This window comes from Gopherus evgoodei, chromosome 8 (genome assembly GCF_007399415.2).
Source record: "Gopherus evgoodei ecotype Sinaloan lineage chromosome 8, rGopEvg1_v1.p, whole genome shotgun sequence".
Classification (NCBI taxonomy): domain Eukaryota; kingdom Metazoa; phylum Chordata; order Testudines; family Testudinidae; genus Gopherus; species Gopherus evgoodei.
The window spans coordinates 29,162,585-29,179,772 of NC_044329.1; the positions used below are offsets into that span (position 1 = coordinate 29,162,585).

At 41.4% G+C, this 17,188-nt stretch overlaps 1 protein-coding gene across 5 annotated transcripts in view; it reads left to right on the forward strand.

Moving 5' to 3' along the window:
* The window catches only part of TENM2 (teneurin transmembrane protein 2), a 1,578,682-nt gene that overhangs the window by 1,316,837 nt on the left and 244,657 nt on the right, over positions 1 to 17,188 (forward strand). For all 5 annotated transcript variants that reach the window (XM_030572355.1, XM_030572352.1, XM_030572354.1 and 2 more), the window contains one exon: positions 11,329 to 11,567. In XM_030572355.1, the coding sequence (XP_030428215.1) occupies positions 11,329 to 11,567 (239 nt within the window). The remainder of the gene's footprint in view (positions 1 to 11,328; positions 11,568 to 17,188) is intronic.

A 17,188-nucleotide genomic window follows, 5' to 3' on the forward strand; every position in this document is an offset into this window, starting at 1 on the left:
TGATTATCTTCACACTGTTTTTACTCTGGTGTAATTACATCAATTTCAATGAATTTTCTCCTACTTTACATTGGTGTAAAAGAGATCAGATTCAGACCTGACATGATCCTGATTCTCCTTTCAGTTTATCCCATGTAAATCCAGAGTAACTCCATTGAAATCAGTGGAGTTGTTCCATATTTATCCTGGGGGTTGTCCCTGGAAGGTTGTCATGAAGGTGTAGGAGTAGGGATTGTTTTCTGAAGATCCTTTGTCTTGATGAAAAGAGTAATTTAATATTTATTTTTTGTGTTTCTTGTCTATGTTTAAGTAGACTTCCTATGTATCTTTATCCATTACAAGTATCTCCACTTACAAAGCATTGTTGCATTGCTGCCAGCAGACACAGTGTTTCTACTCTGAGGATCAGCTCTGCAAAGGAAAGTCTGGTGTGACTATCACTACTCACACATACACAGATTTGCATAATAAACTCAGTATCTGCTGCACTAGGATCTAAAATCCTTTCCTAAATCAGGATCTACTTCCGTGTAATCAGAGATGTGCCCCTCACCTTCACTATGAATGCTAAACATGTGGTATTTGCTGCATATAACAGTCTAGCCCTGAAAAACACTGGGGACCAGAGTCAATGATCCAAGCTTTTTTTTTAGCCTTTCTTATCAAGCTGATGTTTTTGCTCTTAAATATGTGTATTTATGTACTTCATTAATGGAGTGGCCATTTCTGCCACCAAGCTTTTATTGTAAACCAAGTTATTTGAATAAACCAATCAAAACAAAGTGTTTTTTTTAATGTTCCAATATCTAAACCAAACAAGCTGACTGCTACATGCCATGAAGCCACCACCAGAACAGCAGACTTCCATAGGCAGCAAAGATCCTCTGCTGTGTAAACTTGGCTGCCAAGTCCTGCACAGTTCTGCCCCAGAATCTGACAACAAGAGCCTGCTGTCCAATCTTAACTAATAAATGGGAAGAGTGAGAGACAATCAGCCAAATCTCAGACCAGTGAAAATTTCAGAGATTACAACCACCAATCTGAAATGCATAAAGAAGATTTTTAAATGTTCTTTAATGAGACTCAGCATGTCACAGTCCTCACTGCATCCTAGTTCTTCAAGTTAACATACCTATGTGCATTCCTCACTTGGGTACACAGGCACACCGAATCCAGAATTTTTTTGCAAGTGGTGTCCATTGGTCTGCAATGCACCATAGCTCTCTTCATGCTCTAAACCGAGGGCATAAGGGCAGTATGGGCAAGTGCCTCTCCAGTTCCGTTTTATTGCCACATGGTCTGAGTCAGAATCTTTGGTTTCCTTGGCTCCTTTATACTGTATCATTTCTGTAAATAGTATAGTGTAGTAGTTCCCCCTTTTTCCCACTGTTGATTACTGATTACTCTCGCCCCTTGCTCCACCGATATGGCCACCAGGTGCCCGTTATCTACCGGGTAATGAGCGTTGGGGTAGGGCGGAGGTTCGATCACTGGATGCCCTGGGGGGGTGTCAAGTGCCCAAGGGTAGCGATGGAGAAAACGCAAGCAATCACTTTTAGTGTTAAAGAGAATGAGGGTTTATTTAACTGAGTCACAGACTAGAATAAGGGACAACACGATCAGTTACAGCTTGGGCTTACAATATAATACCAGAACGAATAATACAAATACTGCAATTACAAATAGAAGCTGGCCCTGATATTTTTCCAAGTCCCAGTAATTATTCAGGTCGTTCCAGGGGTTAGTAAAAGTGATATTGGTGCTGTTAGTAATCATAAATGCAGCAACTAATTTCCCTAAACAAATTGTGAGGCTCGACTGGTCCCCCTTGCTTTCAAGGTTTCCTGGTCAACGGGTTTCCCCTAGCAGGAGCCTTGGGGCGGCTGGAATCAGTCTTTGCCTCTTATCTAGCAGCACAGTTATACTTAACAGCTAATTCTACTTACACATACAAACCACAAAAGTTTCATTACGGCCGGCAAGCGGTTAGGCTTCAGGAAACGCGTGAGCCGAGAGAGAGCTTCAGGTTGATCAGGCCTGGGTATGGTTCGACGGGAATTCGAGTTCTCTCCGCCCGTCCCCGGGAGGGGGCCGGCAATATATAGCAAATTTTTCGTCATAATTTATAATAAGCCAATTGCGGGGTCGCGAGTGGCTCATGCCCATACAAGGGAGGCAAGCGGGCCCCAACATCCCTACCCAGGAAGCAACTGTCGCGGGGGAACTTCGTCCCTCCAGGCCGGCCGACCACAAGGTTGCTTTTCCTGTTGCAAGTTCTGCTTTCTAAGCGACTACGTGACCAGTGATAGTTCTGGGGGCTGGGGGAAAAATCCGTTGTGGGATGGAGGCTGGAGCACCCGTTGTCTGGCCCTGGGGCCCCAGCTTGGGGGTTTAACACCCACTCCAGGGAATCCCTGCCCCCTCCAAGAACGCTGAGATTATGCCCATGGTTCCAGATTTCAAAAACTGTTTTCTGCCCTTGTTCGTTTTCTGGGAGTGATTAACATCAACACTGCCTCTGTTGCCTGGGTGAGGCTCACATCTCAGCCAAGTGCAACATATGCCAGTCCTTTCCCCCGAGAACTTGTGAGGGTCGGGAACCGAGACTTAAGAAACACCTGATGGGGAAGACAATGAGACCCCAGTCAGATCCAGGCCCACCCAGTACATCACGGGAGGCACCCTTCCAAGCATGAGCTCAGGAATGGAGGCTAAGACTTCTGAGCCTAAAGGGAAGGTTTCCCATGAAAGTAAGTGGCACCTTCATAGACTGCCATGAAGAGAGGGGCTCCCTCCCTGACACCATCAAAACTGGGAGAGTGTACTCATGGGGGCACTAAAGACTTAGGTCTGAGTACATCTTCTTAACAAGAGACAGTGGTGTGCAACGGTATGGATCCCCCAGTTTGGCACCAGTTCCATTGGCTATGGCTAAGGATAAACAGCCTCTGGAGCTCCCTTCCACATCTAGAGCTGACATGGTGTCTATAACATTATTACTTCAGAAAAAGAGGCTATTCCAAGGATGCAGAGTTATTCTCCCATCCCATCTTCCAGCCACCAGTACCATCAGTTCCGTTGGTAGGCCAGGTTCCAGCCTTTTCTTCCAAAGAGTCAGAAGCTCCTCAGGAATCTTGGTAGTACCAGGAAGAGAGCCCCAGACAGAAGGCCTAGAAGATCAGAATCTCTGCCTCTGACAAGACATGACTGGCTAAGCAACTGCTTGTTGATCCATCCCACTGGCACTACTGGGGGCCATGGGAGCCCTACCATAGACTGCCAGAATCAGTACCAAGTTTCTGGATTTTAAGGACAAGCTCCCAGAAGAGGCTAGAGCCCACTTCCAGGCTTTAATTCATGAGGGAAAATTAATAGTGGCCAGAACTTTCCTCCACACCACAGTGGATGCTGTGGATACTGTGTCCAGGGAAATGGCTACAGCCATTGTTAGGAGGAGAGACTCATGGTTAAAATCGTCAGGTTTCCTTAGAAAGGTGCAGAGTACCATCCAGGACCTACCCTTTGATACACTCAAGCTGTTCCATGAGAATACTGTCTTCAAGAGAGAACATCACAAACAGGGCATAGTGGGAGATCACCTCCTCAGCCCTTTTTATCATCAGTGTCATCAGGGACCATCAAGTAAAAGACAAAAGGTTTATAGGCCCAGGAACATAGCCTCTTCAACATCCACCATCACATTTTACTCTAACCCTCAGCCAAAGAGTTTTATTTTGATGCTACTGTTAAGATCCATGTCTCTTTATTGATGCCACATCATTCCCCTCCTCAGATTATACTGGAAGCTGCCTTACCCAATTTGCCTGCAACTGGAGGGACCTAACTACCAATACATTGGTACTGGAAGTTATTCACAGCAGGTATCTGAGTTTCTGGCAACTCCCACCCACAAACCCTCTTTCCAGTTCCTGTTCAGGGACCACTGTCACAAGGAGATTCTCCACCAGGAAGGTGGACTTGCTTCTCCTCTGGGGAACAATAGAAAGCTTTCTACCTCATCATCAAGGGGAAGGGTTCTATTCCCCTTACTTCTTGATCCCCCAAAAGAGCAGGGGATGGAGGCCAATTCTTGACCTACATCAACTGAACATATTCATCCAAAAGCTAAACTCCTACATACTATTTTTGTCATCAATAATTCCCTCCCTAGAGGAGGGCACAGAGTTTATGGCTCTCAGCATGAAAGATGCAAAGACATTTACCCATCCCACGGGAGGTAACTTGGGATCCTCTTTGGTCAAGACCATTACCAATTCGAAGTCCTCTCCTTTGTACCACCCACAGCACCCAGGGTCTTTACAGAAGTTTTTTGTTCCCTGATAGTAGCTTGGATGAGAAGAAAGGGATTCACCGTCTTGGCAGTACTTCAACGATTGGCTTCTGATGGGCAGATCCTATGAGGGAGTCAAACAGGCAATCTGATTCCTGTTGAGTCTACTGCCTTCCCCAGGTGTTTGCATCAACACAAGAAATCCTCATTGACTCCCATGAGGTCCATAAGCTTCATAGACGTGACATTGGACTCATCCACAGCAAGAGCTTATCTACCTTTTGAGAGGTTTCAGGCCATGGGTGATCTCATATGCCAGGTACTATTAGACCCCAGACTTCAGTCAGAATTTCTTTTTCTCTCCTCAGCTACATGGCTCATGCACACACATAATGCCATTTGCCAGAATCCATTTTTGTTGTCTACAGGCCTGGCTTCTGTCTGTATACTTACCAGAAAGCAGCAACATCAGCAACAAAGTAACAGTTCCATCCGAGGTTATGGACTCTCTTCTCTAGTAGACAAAATTTGGATGTGGATTCCTTTCCTGACGTCCAAATAATGTTGGACAATGTGACAACTATCTTCTATATAAACAAGCAGGGGGAACAAGATCCCTCCCTCTTTGTATAGAGGCAGTCAGTCTGTGGAATTGATTCATCCGCCATCACGTAACCCTTTCACTAGTATACTTACTGCTTAGGAGTGCGGAACTCCTTAGTAGTCTCAGCAGACATTTTTCAATGAACCACAGATGGGAGATTCACGATTCAGTTCTTGATGAAGTCTTCACCCAAGGAAGAGTGCCATCCAGGGACCTTTCCACCGGACAGGTGAACAGGGAGTGTCTCCTATACTGCTCCAGAGTAGCCCTTGTCAAGGGCTCAATGGGAGATGCCTTCCTGCTATTGTGAAAGGATCGCCTGAGGTATGCCTCTCTTTGCATTCAGTTAATACCACAGGTTCTACAGAAAATCCACCAAAACAGATCTGGGGCCGTTTTTATTGTGCCCAACTAGCTAAGACAGTTCTGGTTTACGGATCTACTAAAGCTCTTAGGTGTTTGTGTCCACCCTAAACATCTGCCTGTTTCTGGATCTTCTTGACAGCAAAAGGCACTTTCATGCATCCCAATCCAGAACCACCGAAGCTCAGAGCCTGGTATTTGGATGGGCATTGGATGTAGAGTTCTCATGTTCCAGAATGGTGCAATCTATCCTTAGTAAAGTTTGTGTGTCAGTGGGACTTCAATTGTGCTCTATCGTCTTTCAGCAGACCTCCCTTTGATCCTCTGGCCACATGCTCTATGCCCCATCTGCTTATGAAAGTGGCCCTTCTAATTGCCATTACATCACTCAGACGAGTCAGTGAACTAGGGGTACTCTTGGAGGATATGCCATATACTATCTTCCATAAATAAAAGATCTTGGTACATCCCCACCCAAAAATTATCCCTATAGTTAGAGTTTCATATCAGTCAAGCCACCCACTTGCTGATATATTTTCCTAAACTATATACCTTGGAAGAAGATAGGAGGTTGTATTCTCTGAACATCTAAAGGGCACTGGCCTTTTATCTGCCAAGAACAAAAGTCGTTAGAAAGATGCCTAACTTACTTGTTTCCGTAGCAGAGAGATCAAGGGGTCAAGTTATATCTGCACAGAAACTTTCAAAATGGATCTCTTTTCTTATTATCCTTTGTTATCAGCTAGCTCACATCCTGCTCTCCCCTCCACCAGAGGGGGTGAGGGCTTATTCCACCAGAGTGCAAGCAGCCCCTGCTGCATATTTGAGAGATGTGCCTCTGCTAGAGATAAGTAAAGCAGCTATCTGGAGCTCCTTGTGCACCATCACAATGCATTACTTTTGGTTCAATCTTCTATAGCAGTATCACAATCAGCTACTACTTCTGCGACATAGTATATAAATATTTTGCATCTGCCTTCTGTTTGACCACATCTTGTTAATCTCCCACATGTGGAATACACATAAGAACCATCACTCAAAGAAGAAATGGAGGTTACTTAGCTGTACTAGAAGTTCTTCAAAATATGTAGTCCCTATCTTCATTCCACTACCCATCCTCCATCTCCTCTGCTTCGAATCCTGTTGAATTCATGGTAAGAGAAGGAACTGGAGAGACATCGGCCTGAACAGCCCCTTATGCCCTTGGGTGGGAGCAGGAGGAGATCTACTGCACATGTGTGGACCAACAAACACTGCTTGCTAGAATTTCCGGACTTGGGAATGTATATGGTGTGCATGCGTACCAACACGTGGAATACAGATAGGAACCTCTTATCTCGAAGAACTTTCAGTTACAGGTGAGTAACCTCCATTTATATACTATGCTACTTTTCTTCGGGCCTCAGTGACATTTTCTAATGGGGCATCCCCTGTTCCAGTAGTGTCACTCTGCCTGTGCTACTGTGCAGTGTCAGCAGACATTGTTTGAAGAAAGAGAATTGATACATTATAATACTCATGAATTTGAGGGGTGGATAGCATTGTTTAAGGAGGCAACAATATTAACCTAATATATATATGCAGTATGGAGATTTACTCCCGTAACTTTCTCTACACACATCAATTTCTGAATTGCAGTATCCTTGCTTTTCTACTCTTGGCCTGTTCCAGAGCAAAGAATGCCAACTATGCAGATTCACATAATAATAGTTTTGTGATATGGACAAAAATCTATTATAGACTGTGCTGACACTGTCAAACTCAATGCACTGGTTTCCCAAACATAATTTTAGTCCCATTCTTTATCTGTGGAAGATAAATTAAATCTACTATGCCACTTAACCCAATGTATATTGTTTTCATAGTGGAATTCTTGTCTTGATGCTAAGATCCGTGATGATAATTAGGGTGGAAAATGTGCTCTTCTCTATTTAATTACAATTTTACTCTTAAACATCTGGACTCTGTTTAAAGTTAATTGGATGGGCAGTGAAAGAGGTGACTTCTTTTTCATTTCATGTTGTAGGCAGTCATGGTGCAAGGTCTCTCCAATTTTACCATGAGTACACTATAGTTAATACTGAAAAATAATTGTGGCCTGCACTCATCCTTGGTCCACAGACAACTGTTTGTGCTGTAGCATGTCAGATCCCTCCCAGACATTTTCTGGCTCTATAGATCATCAGTATTTAGGGACTGACCTAGGGCAAGTCAATTAATTTCTTTTAAAAGCTCAACCTGAGCTCAATGGAAGCTCTGAGTATGAAAGGCCATTATATTAACCATTAAGTTCTCCCTTTTCCAATTTTCTTGTGCAGCTCTGTCAATGCTCCTCCTCCTTGACCTGCTTTACCTCTGCTATTCTAGTCTTCCTCTTTTTCTGAAGAGAGTGCCAATTAAGTAGAATAGCATGGTGGTTATTTAACATATCTCTAGTTAAATGTTTTATTATAACTTTTGAAAACCTAATTACCGTAGCTTTATGTGGTACTGTACCGTTTACTGGCTGCTACTTTATAAAAAGGATTCCTTTAGAGACAATAAACTCTACACTTTCAAAGGACATAGACAGGGCCTGAAAATATGACAAAATCCAAAGGTGGTTTTTTTTTTTCAAAAGTATCTTGTCTATTTTTACCTTACCGACAGGAATACATTTGGGAATAGCACAGTTCCATGCATTCATCTAAATCTCTTACTTACCTTTCATAAAGTTTCATTCTGCACATGTAGTATTACAAATCTATTAGAGATGAATAGCCTTGGCGGGGGTGGGGTGGGGAAGCACTTTTCACCAAAACCATTCAGTATGTTTATTCATTCTACTTCACTGTGGCCAGAGTTTCACTATACCTAACTTCACTTGAACAATGCATTTATATTCAAACTTTGTTTATATACTATATCTAACCCTGGGTTAAAAACCTTGACATTTCAGACCAAGGCAGCAAAAGGACTGCACTTTTTTGCTTCTTGACACTGCTGAGATTTGCTCCAAGGGATAAAAAAATAAGCTAACAGAAAAACTGTTTGTTTAAGCCCCTTAGGCTTGAAACTGGAAAGGGGTGCTGGGATAATGAGGATTTGGGGGAGTTTGGGGTGAGGCTAATGGAAGAGCTTATGAGTGATCAACCTGTCACTGAGACAAGAGAAATTGATATCTCAAGAGCTGAGATGTAACTCAGCCAGTCCTATTTCACCCCCACACCCCCCTACACAGCAATTTTCATTTTAATTAATGAAAGTTGGTCTTGTTATGACAGTACAAAGTATCTGTAACCATTCCCTGTTATTTCTTGCAACCTTCTAAGTGGAATATAGTTTGAAAGATTTGTTTTTAATTTGAAAGGGTAGGTCACATTGGGGCTGAAACCTTTTAATCACAGCTTCTGCCATGAGCACATTTTCATAGTCCATTTATAAAAATGTGGAAAACAAGGATTTGTAATGTTTCTAACACTTAACCAATCTCACCCCTGCAATATTAGCTACAAGCAGTAAAGAATGGCAATGTCATTTGGCAGTAAGATTAATTAGAGAACACTCTCCATTAAATAATTGGTTGGAATGATACTGTTTCTTTAGGTATTGTTTTACAAACAGCCCAGGATAGGGACTTTTTTTTTTAAGTGAAAATATCTGAGATACTAAGGTTTCAAAACCAACTGCTGATTAGGTAGCTTTTTCTGTGGAGCTTTTCAAGGATTTTTATTATATAAGTAAATACTAATACTGATGTGAGTGGATGCACCTCTTTCTGAAATTGACAGCCATTGTGTCCACTTCCATCAGGGCTGTATTTTGCATTTAATGGTAACATGCTAGATGATCCTTTAGCTTCTTTAAAAACTAAACAGTGAACAAGAATAACTGATTCAAATTCATCAGACTGTGTAAGCAAGGCATATTTTCAGGGACCATCTTAAAATTCCAATATGTAGTATTAAATTGAGACTGTTAGAGTTGGCAGAGCCACAGCACACTCTGCCTTTTATTTTCGTATGATTATTTGCAAAATCCAGGCACTTCATTATATATTGGGTTTTATTTAGAAACAAATGCTTCATTGTTCTGTAAAAAATCATGTAATGATAAATGAGTGTGCCTGTGAGTGATGATGGGGGAAAATCTACTTGGGAAATAGATTTGGGTTTCCGATTTCCAAATCATTGTTGTAATAAACGGTGACTAAATAGTGATTTTAAAGCTCATAATAAGTGATTTGATGGTGACCTACTTGTTTGTTTCTTCAGACCATTAGCTTATTTCTTACATCTGAAATAAGACCTAATATTTAGGAAAGACTATGAGCCTAATTTTACAAATGGTTCAGCGCCCTCAACACATTTTGATTGCAAGAGGCACTCAGGACTTTGCAGAATTCATGCCCGTTATTTTCTTTCTCTTTCCTTGGTAGTTGTAACTCTAGCAGGTGTTTCTCATACAGATTAGAATGCTTTTCAAGCTCTACTCTGCTACCAGCCATTGCCAAGACCATTACAAAGACTAGCACAGTGTTGAATTCAGAATATTAGTTGGACTGTAGGTTCCACAGGAAAGCCATCTAAGCCAGCAAGAGAAGAAAGGATGTTTACTAGGAAAGATAAGGATTTAGTTAAACTAATAAACACGCAGGTATTGTAGGTTTTGGATCTAGTTGCATGCCTTAATCAAATTCAAGCTAATAGGAATGTGTAGTGATATCTCTTCCAGGTCTGAGAATTATGGCTGAACAGATGCCACTGCTTGACGGTGCCATCTCAGGTGATATCAGAAGGCACATAATTGGTCAGGCTGGGGTCTAAACTAACACCATGTCAGGTTGCAGCTAAACCCACAATGAATTAAGAGATCATCCTTGCAAAAGTGGAGCTATATTTTATTTATCTTATACTTTAAAGTATAACCTTCTGTGGCATTAAAAAGTTGGTAATAATCCCAGATTTTCAGATGTCCTTAATTTTTTTCATATAAAATTCTCCCTTCCTCTTGCAGTTGTTGGGATTTGTTGCGGCAGACAGGGATAGTACAAGTAAAAATACCTGCTTTTAAATTTAGAAATGTTACTATCCAGTGGCTTATGTGAAATGAATTGGTGAACTCATTCCAGGTTATAGTGGATGCATGCCCAGACCCAGAAACACCCCCACATAAGCAACTAATTAGCACCTATATTGGCACACTCAGCAAGGAGCCCAAGGACTGAAAGGAGCTTGAACTAACCTCTGACTCGCTAGAGGTAGTTTTCAAGGCACAGTAGTCAGACAGTTTGTGATAGGGTTGCACAATTGTTGCCCATGCTCTCTACCTGTTACATGAATAACTGAATGGATTCAGTGTCCAGAACTGCCAGGCTGGCCTCTTTCATTATCATAATAATTGAGTTGTTTCATTTTTAAATAAAAAGTAGAGGGGAGAGGAAGAATTTAAAATAGCTGTGTTTTTATTCCTCTTTTCTCTGTAGGAGTTACTGATTATCTGCATGTAATCTTTATTTTTATATAAAGTGGAAGAACTGTAGATGATATTCTTACTGTTTATTTATCATTGACTTTATGCAATGCCAAAAGTGTGCTAGGCAAATTACAGACAATGAGACCACGGGGGATTTGATTCTATTTTGTCATCCCAGTGTAAATCAGCAATAGCATCACTGAAATCAGCGGAGTTAAGACAGCCTAAAATTTACAGTCCAGTCCTATGCCCCGAAGAGCTTACAGCTGAAGTAGACAACATAGAGATGGAGGATGGGATACAGAAAGTAAAGTGATTTAATGAGAAAGCTTAAAACACATCATGTTAGTTCCAGGATTTGTACTTGGATTATTTTATCATTTTCTGTTGTCAATTTTGTTAACACTTCTTTAAGCAGATAGTGTGGAACAAGTGTTTGTAGGCTTTCTGGAAGTACTGTTGCAAGGAGTGACTTGGAGGGCAAGTTGATATCAGCATTGTGAACCAGGTCAGTGAAGAGATTCCAGACATAATGAAGGAAGGCGCAGAGAGGAGATAACTCTTTCTAACTACAGTATTGCACCTTTTTAACTGTGTCACTTTTCTTGCATTTCAGGCATTTCTTATTTAAGACATCTTCTGGAACCACCCCTCTGTTCAGTAGCTCTTCCCCTGGATACCCTTTGACCTCAGGAACAGTTTACACACCACCTCCCAGACTGTTGCCTCGAAATACTTTCTCCAGAAATGCATTCAAGCTGAAAAAGCCCTCCAAGTATTGTAGCTGGAAATGTGCTGCTTTATCAGCTATTGCTGCTGCAGTTCTGCTTGCCATCCTGCTGGCCTACTTCATAGGTAAGTGCATCTTTCACTGTATCCCACACAAGCTAGTAAGAAGTTCTGTTTCCTGTTGCCAAATCATGTTGCATTTTCCTGAGCCGAATCCCCGGAATTCCTATGCCTGGGCGTCCCCTGGGTTGCACTTCAGCACTTATCAAGGCTCTGCTGTGTTTGGGTGTTTCGGCGCATTAGTCCAGGATCAAGAGGCTCAGCCCTCAGTCCGAGCCCCAGGTTAGTCCACCCCTTCTGGGGTTTGTCAGTAAACAGAACTGAAGTGAATTTTCATGAATGAAATATCCCACAGGTGGCATAGAACTTCTCTTCCCTCCAGGGCCAGCTCCAGGGGGTTGGCTGCCCCAAGCAGCCAAAAAACAAAAACAAAAAACAAAAACAAAAAAAAAAAGCCATGATCGCTATCTACAGCAATTCAGCGGAAGGTCCTTCGCTCCGAGTGGAAGTGAGGGATCCTCCGCCGAATTGCCGCCTAATACATGAAACTGCCGCCACTCTCCAGAGTTGCCGCCCCAAGCACCTGCTTGATAAGCTGGTGCCTGAAGCCGGCCCTGCTTCCCTCAGAGGGCTTCTATAAAGGAGTGGGCCCCAAGTAGGCTTACAGGCTAGTGTCCATCATAAGTGAGTCCACAACAGATCCTCCCTTCCTTCAGGGAGGGATCACCAGGTGACAGTCACCTGAGGATTCCTTGCCTTTAGCTAGGCCTTTTCCTACGAGCTAAGGACTGGAGATATGATCGTCTCACTGGTCTGCCACCAACTAAGCTGGATTTCTCCTTCCAGTTCTGGCATTTCCTGCCAGAAGGGCAGAGCAGGGTCATCATTAACCTTGTGTTGCCCATTGGGGTACACCCCAAGTTTGTTGTCACCCCAAGTTTGTTTGCCAGTTCAAAACTCAACAACTGTAAGGCTGTTATAATCCCTTCACAAATTTGTTTGTTTATAACAGATACAAATATTTTTTACATTTTTTTCCAAAATTTAGAAACATACCATCTTAGAGCTCTGGTCAGCTGTCAGACATCAGGGGGCTTAGGCAATAGGCTTTCTTTGCTTTTCATTGCTGTAATACTACATTCTGATTTAAAGTATTTGATGTATGGTGCTACCTTATCAGGCAGGTATGCACCTTTTCCATTCCTCCAAATGAGGCTGGCACTTTTGTGATGTGCCATCAACTGACTGGAGCATATTCTGAGAGAACTGTGTTATACAGGATATACATGTACACACTGGAAGGCTTTCTGAGTTGGCATTCAAACAATGCCTAAAGCCTCATTGCACTTAAAGGACAAGACAAATTCCTGTCAATATGCAGGCTGCCAGCAATTGCAGTTAGCCATGCTGAGTGTGGCTGAATATTAGGTGGTCCTTTTCCTTCCCTATTATCCACACATTCATGGATACTTCTTAGACACAACCAGCATACATAAAACATCTTTTTCACTTTTACTTTTCTCTCATTGTGTCATGATCTGTGTTGCTGACCTCCCTATATTATATCCCTTCATGCAGTCTTAACCAGTTCTTTGAATGCATTCCTTGAGCTTTTTGGGGCTCTCCTGATTTTACTCATTTTACTTTTAATTGGTTTGTCCCTAATGCAATTGTCTGCAGTTGTCATCTTACAAATGTTAGTATCATTAAGACAATTTCATAACTTACTGGGCTTTCCAACCCCCTTCAGCAATGCAATCATTTTTATGGCAATCTGCGCAAACTCTATAGCTTCCTTTGACAATATGGCATCATTCTAGCAGTTCAGTCCGACAGAAAGATCATGCTCCATAGGAGACAGCACTTGTCAGGCATGTTGCACATGGTTATGCAGTTTCTGTCTTACTTGGCATGTTTCTGCAGTAGTCTGCAAACTGAGTAATTTGCAGACGCTGGGAGTAGGGAATAAAACACTTGAAAAAAGATGTTGTGAGTCCCTCTCCCTGGGAGATAGTTTTGAGAATACCTACCATTTTGTCCAGTCTTGTGCATTTCAAAGTGTGTGGGGGGGGGTGGCGGCAGGGGAGAGAGTACTCTGCAAAATTATCTTGAAATCAGAGACAAAAGTGCTCCTTGATAAGGAATGGTTTAGCTTCCACAGGGTGGGCTGACCTACATCAGAAACAGAGAAATCCACATTTCCTTTCATTTGAAAACTGACGTGAGTGAAACAAACTCATGAGCAAATAACATCACTGTCAACCTATGGACACGATTGTGCACAGCAAGGGATTATGTGTCAGACTGGTTTGTAGAAGACCAGAGTTCCAAAGGGGAATATGTCTCTCTATCTGTAGAATAACTTTTGGTCCTGTAGAATCACAATTAACGGGATGGGCACAGGCCTTCTGAAGAGGTTACTCCCACAAAAGGTGAATGTATAAAGAAATAGAAGCATAGCTGCCTGGTTCACTTTCTTCATCCATATAGAGGGCAGCTGGGTTCATAATCTATTTATTGGGTTTCATGCATCTTGTTCTGATTTTTCTTATCCTGGCTGCTGTTGGGGGGCGGGTATGGCAACCCACAGGTCACTCACCTGATCTGGTGTGGCAATGTCCCTATGTATGAGTAAAAAACTTTCACTTACAGTATTTTATGTAGCCTAATAGGTAGTACAGGGATGATTATGTATCTCCTGTAATAAACCTCAAATTAGCAACAGGCTTAGCTTATTGTATAAAGAAAAGTTTTTTGAAACCATGTTAATTATTGAACTTGACAGTTAAGATGTAATAGCTGTGTGAGCAATTATACAAATGGGAAGCCATATACTGCAAGTTCAATATTTTAATCACGGATGTAACTTGGAAATGATGGATGATTAAATATATTTATCTTTGGTATTTAGGCTGCTGTAAGATAAAACAAAGCGTCACTGGATGGTTTATTACTTTATAATCTGTCATGTCTTATTATTTATGAACTTACATTAGACAATCCATTGACCCTGGAGAATTGAGGAATGGTTTATAACTTCACATGAATAAAGCAAATGGTCAGATGGCAGAGAAGCGTTGGTGGTCGCTTAACCATTATCCTGACTGGAGAATGATGAACACAATGAAGTTGTCCAGCAAGCAGAAGGAGGAAGCAGGTGTTTAAATAGGAATATTGGTGAAAAAGGGGAAACAATTAAGAACCAGTTTTGTGTCATTTCCTGGTATACTGAAGGAGAAGTATTTTAAAGAGCAAATAACCAAAGACATAAAAATAGATGACAAGGAACTCTTTGAGAAGCAGGAATCCTAAGTGCAAGTTTGGTGAATCCACTAGACATGGGGCTTGACTATACTACCACTGAAGTCAATGTAACTTACGTTGCTCAGAGGTGTGCAAAAGCCACACGCTGAGCAACGCAAGTTACATTGACCTAAGCTCTGTCTACACCAGTGCTATGTCGGCAGGAGATGCACTCTTGCTGACATAGCTTCCTCCTCTCACAGAGGTGGATGTAGTGTGGTAGCGTAGACTTGCCCTTGGAGAGTAAATGCAGCTCTTAAGGATGAGAAGGTATTGCAGAGAAGCGAAATGATTTTTTTTCTATCAGCTTTCTCTGGAAGGGAAGCTGGGAAGATACCAACCTCAGACCATGTCTCTTTATGTAAAAAAGGTGGCACCGTTAGAATTAAAGATGTAAAAAGGGAAGGTGCTGGAATAAACTAAAGAACAAGACACCAGAACTAGATGGTATAAAGCCAAAATTTCTGAAGGAACTTGAGAATGAAGTATCTGAGATGCTCATACAAACATGCAATACCGCAAGATTCAGTACTAGGACAGTTGTTTCTTTTAATGTATTAACTAATGATCTGGAAAAGGAAATTAACAGTCGCATCAAAATTTGCACATGACACAAATCTATGTAAGTTTGTCAAGATTAGATAAGACTGGGAAGTACTGAGAGACTTATCAAAGCTGAGTGAATGGACATTGTAGTGATAAATGAAATGTAGAGTTGACCCATACAAAGTAAAGCACATTGGAAGGAATAACTTGAACCACTCAGACATTTTGTGGGTTCTAAATTAATTGTGTCTTTTTAGGAAAAAGACCTGGGTATCTTTGTAGGTAGCTAAATGAAAACCTCTGATATATAGAATCAAATTGGTGGAGTTCACAGACAGATGAAAACAATTATTAATGTTGTGTGAGGGAAGATTGAAAAGATTGGCACTGTTTAGTTTAAAGAGGAAACAAATAAGAGGGGTTGTGATAGAAGTATACAAATAATAAGTGGTATAGAGGAGTAAATTAGGCACTCCTATTTGCTTTTTCTTACAAAACAGGAACAAAGGGAAATTGAGTGAAAACAAAAGGCAACGCATTTAAAGCTGTGAAAAATAAATATATTTTACACAATGCCCAATTAACCTTTGGAATTCATTGCCACAATAGATTGTTAAGGCCAGCTCAAGAGTTTAGTAGGATTCAAAAAAGAATTAGATATTTATATGTATCATGAGAATATCCACAGATTAGCCAGGATTTAAAAAAAAACAACAACCTTTTCAGAAGGGATATAAACACTGATGCTTCAGGGCATTAGCCAGCTGCTAACTGACAGGCTTAGAGAAAATGTCCTTTATCAGCAGGTTATTCTACAGGTGTCCATTATCGGCTTTCCTGCGCCTTTCTCCACCAACTCCAAAAGTTATTCTGAGCCCTGCTACCCTGGAAGTGAGATCTATAGGATGCAGGATCACCATGTTCAAATTGGGACACCCTGAAAATATTGGCCTGGAAGGCAAAACCCAGTTACAACACAAGCAAAGTAATTCAGGCTGTGTAAAAAAGAAAGCATATGCCACTCATTCCGTTGTTGTTGGAGATCTTCACCTGATAGTAGGGGTGGGATGAAAGCATTTGTTGTGTCTAAATTAGTTTTTCACTCTTTGGAACCACAGTAAACTAAAAAAAATAAATAATAGAAAGTCGTTTTTTTTTTTTTTTTGCCATACAGTAATTCCTGCCAAATGTAAAATACTATGTTTCAAGTAAGCCTCTAAACTGCTCTGACTTCTGCCAATCTGACTTTGAGCCTGAAAGAACATCTGGCCATCAACATGTCAGTATGTTAAAAGTGTGGTAATTTTAGGTACTTACAGTTTTCTTTGAAAACAATAGAAGTATTATTTTCTATGGAAACTAAAAGCCTACAATGTGTTTAAAGTTGCTCCACTTGAAAATTGATATGTTGAGACTCATACTGATGAATCTTAGAGTGCTGCTGCAATTTTGTCTGTTCCCATCATGCGAAACAGAGCAGGACTTGGGAAAAGAAAAATAAAATGACGGAAATGATGAGAATAGTACACTTCTATAGAATCATTAGTGTGTACACAGCATAGGAAAAATATTAGCTCTCATTCACTCTTCAGTGTTACTTGACTATAAAGGCAGATGGGATTTAAGGTTTTCCTTGCCTGCAGGTATATGGGATCTTGGGGAGCAATTACCACACAGGTGGGGTGCCAATTAATTTCTTTATTAAAGGAAAAGTGAAGTGGTGGGAATTTAACAATGAAATACAATGGGATGGGGTGTATAGGGTGTTTACAATAGACAATGATGGGGGGGTTCTTCTTATTGAACAGTGTAGGGAGTTCTAACAGTGGGGTGCAGTA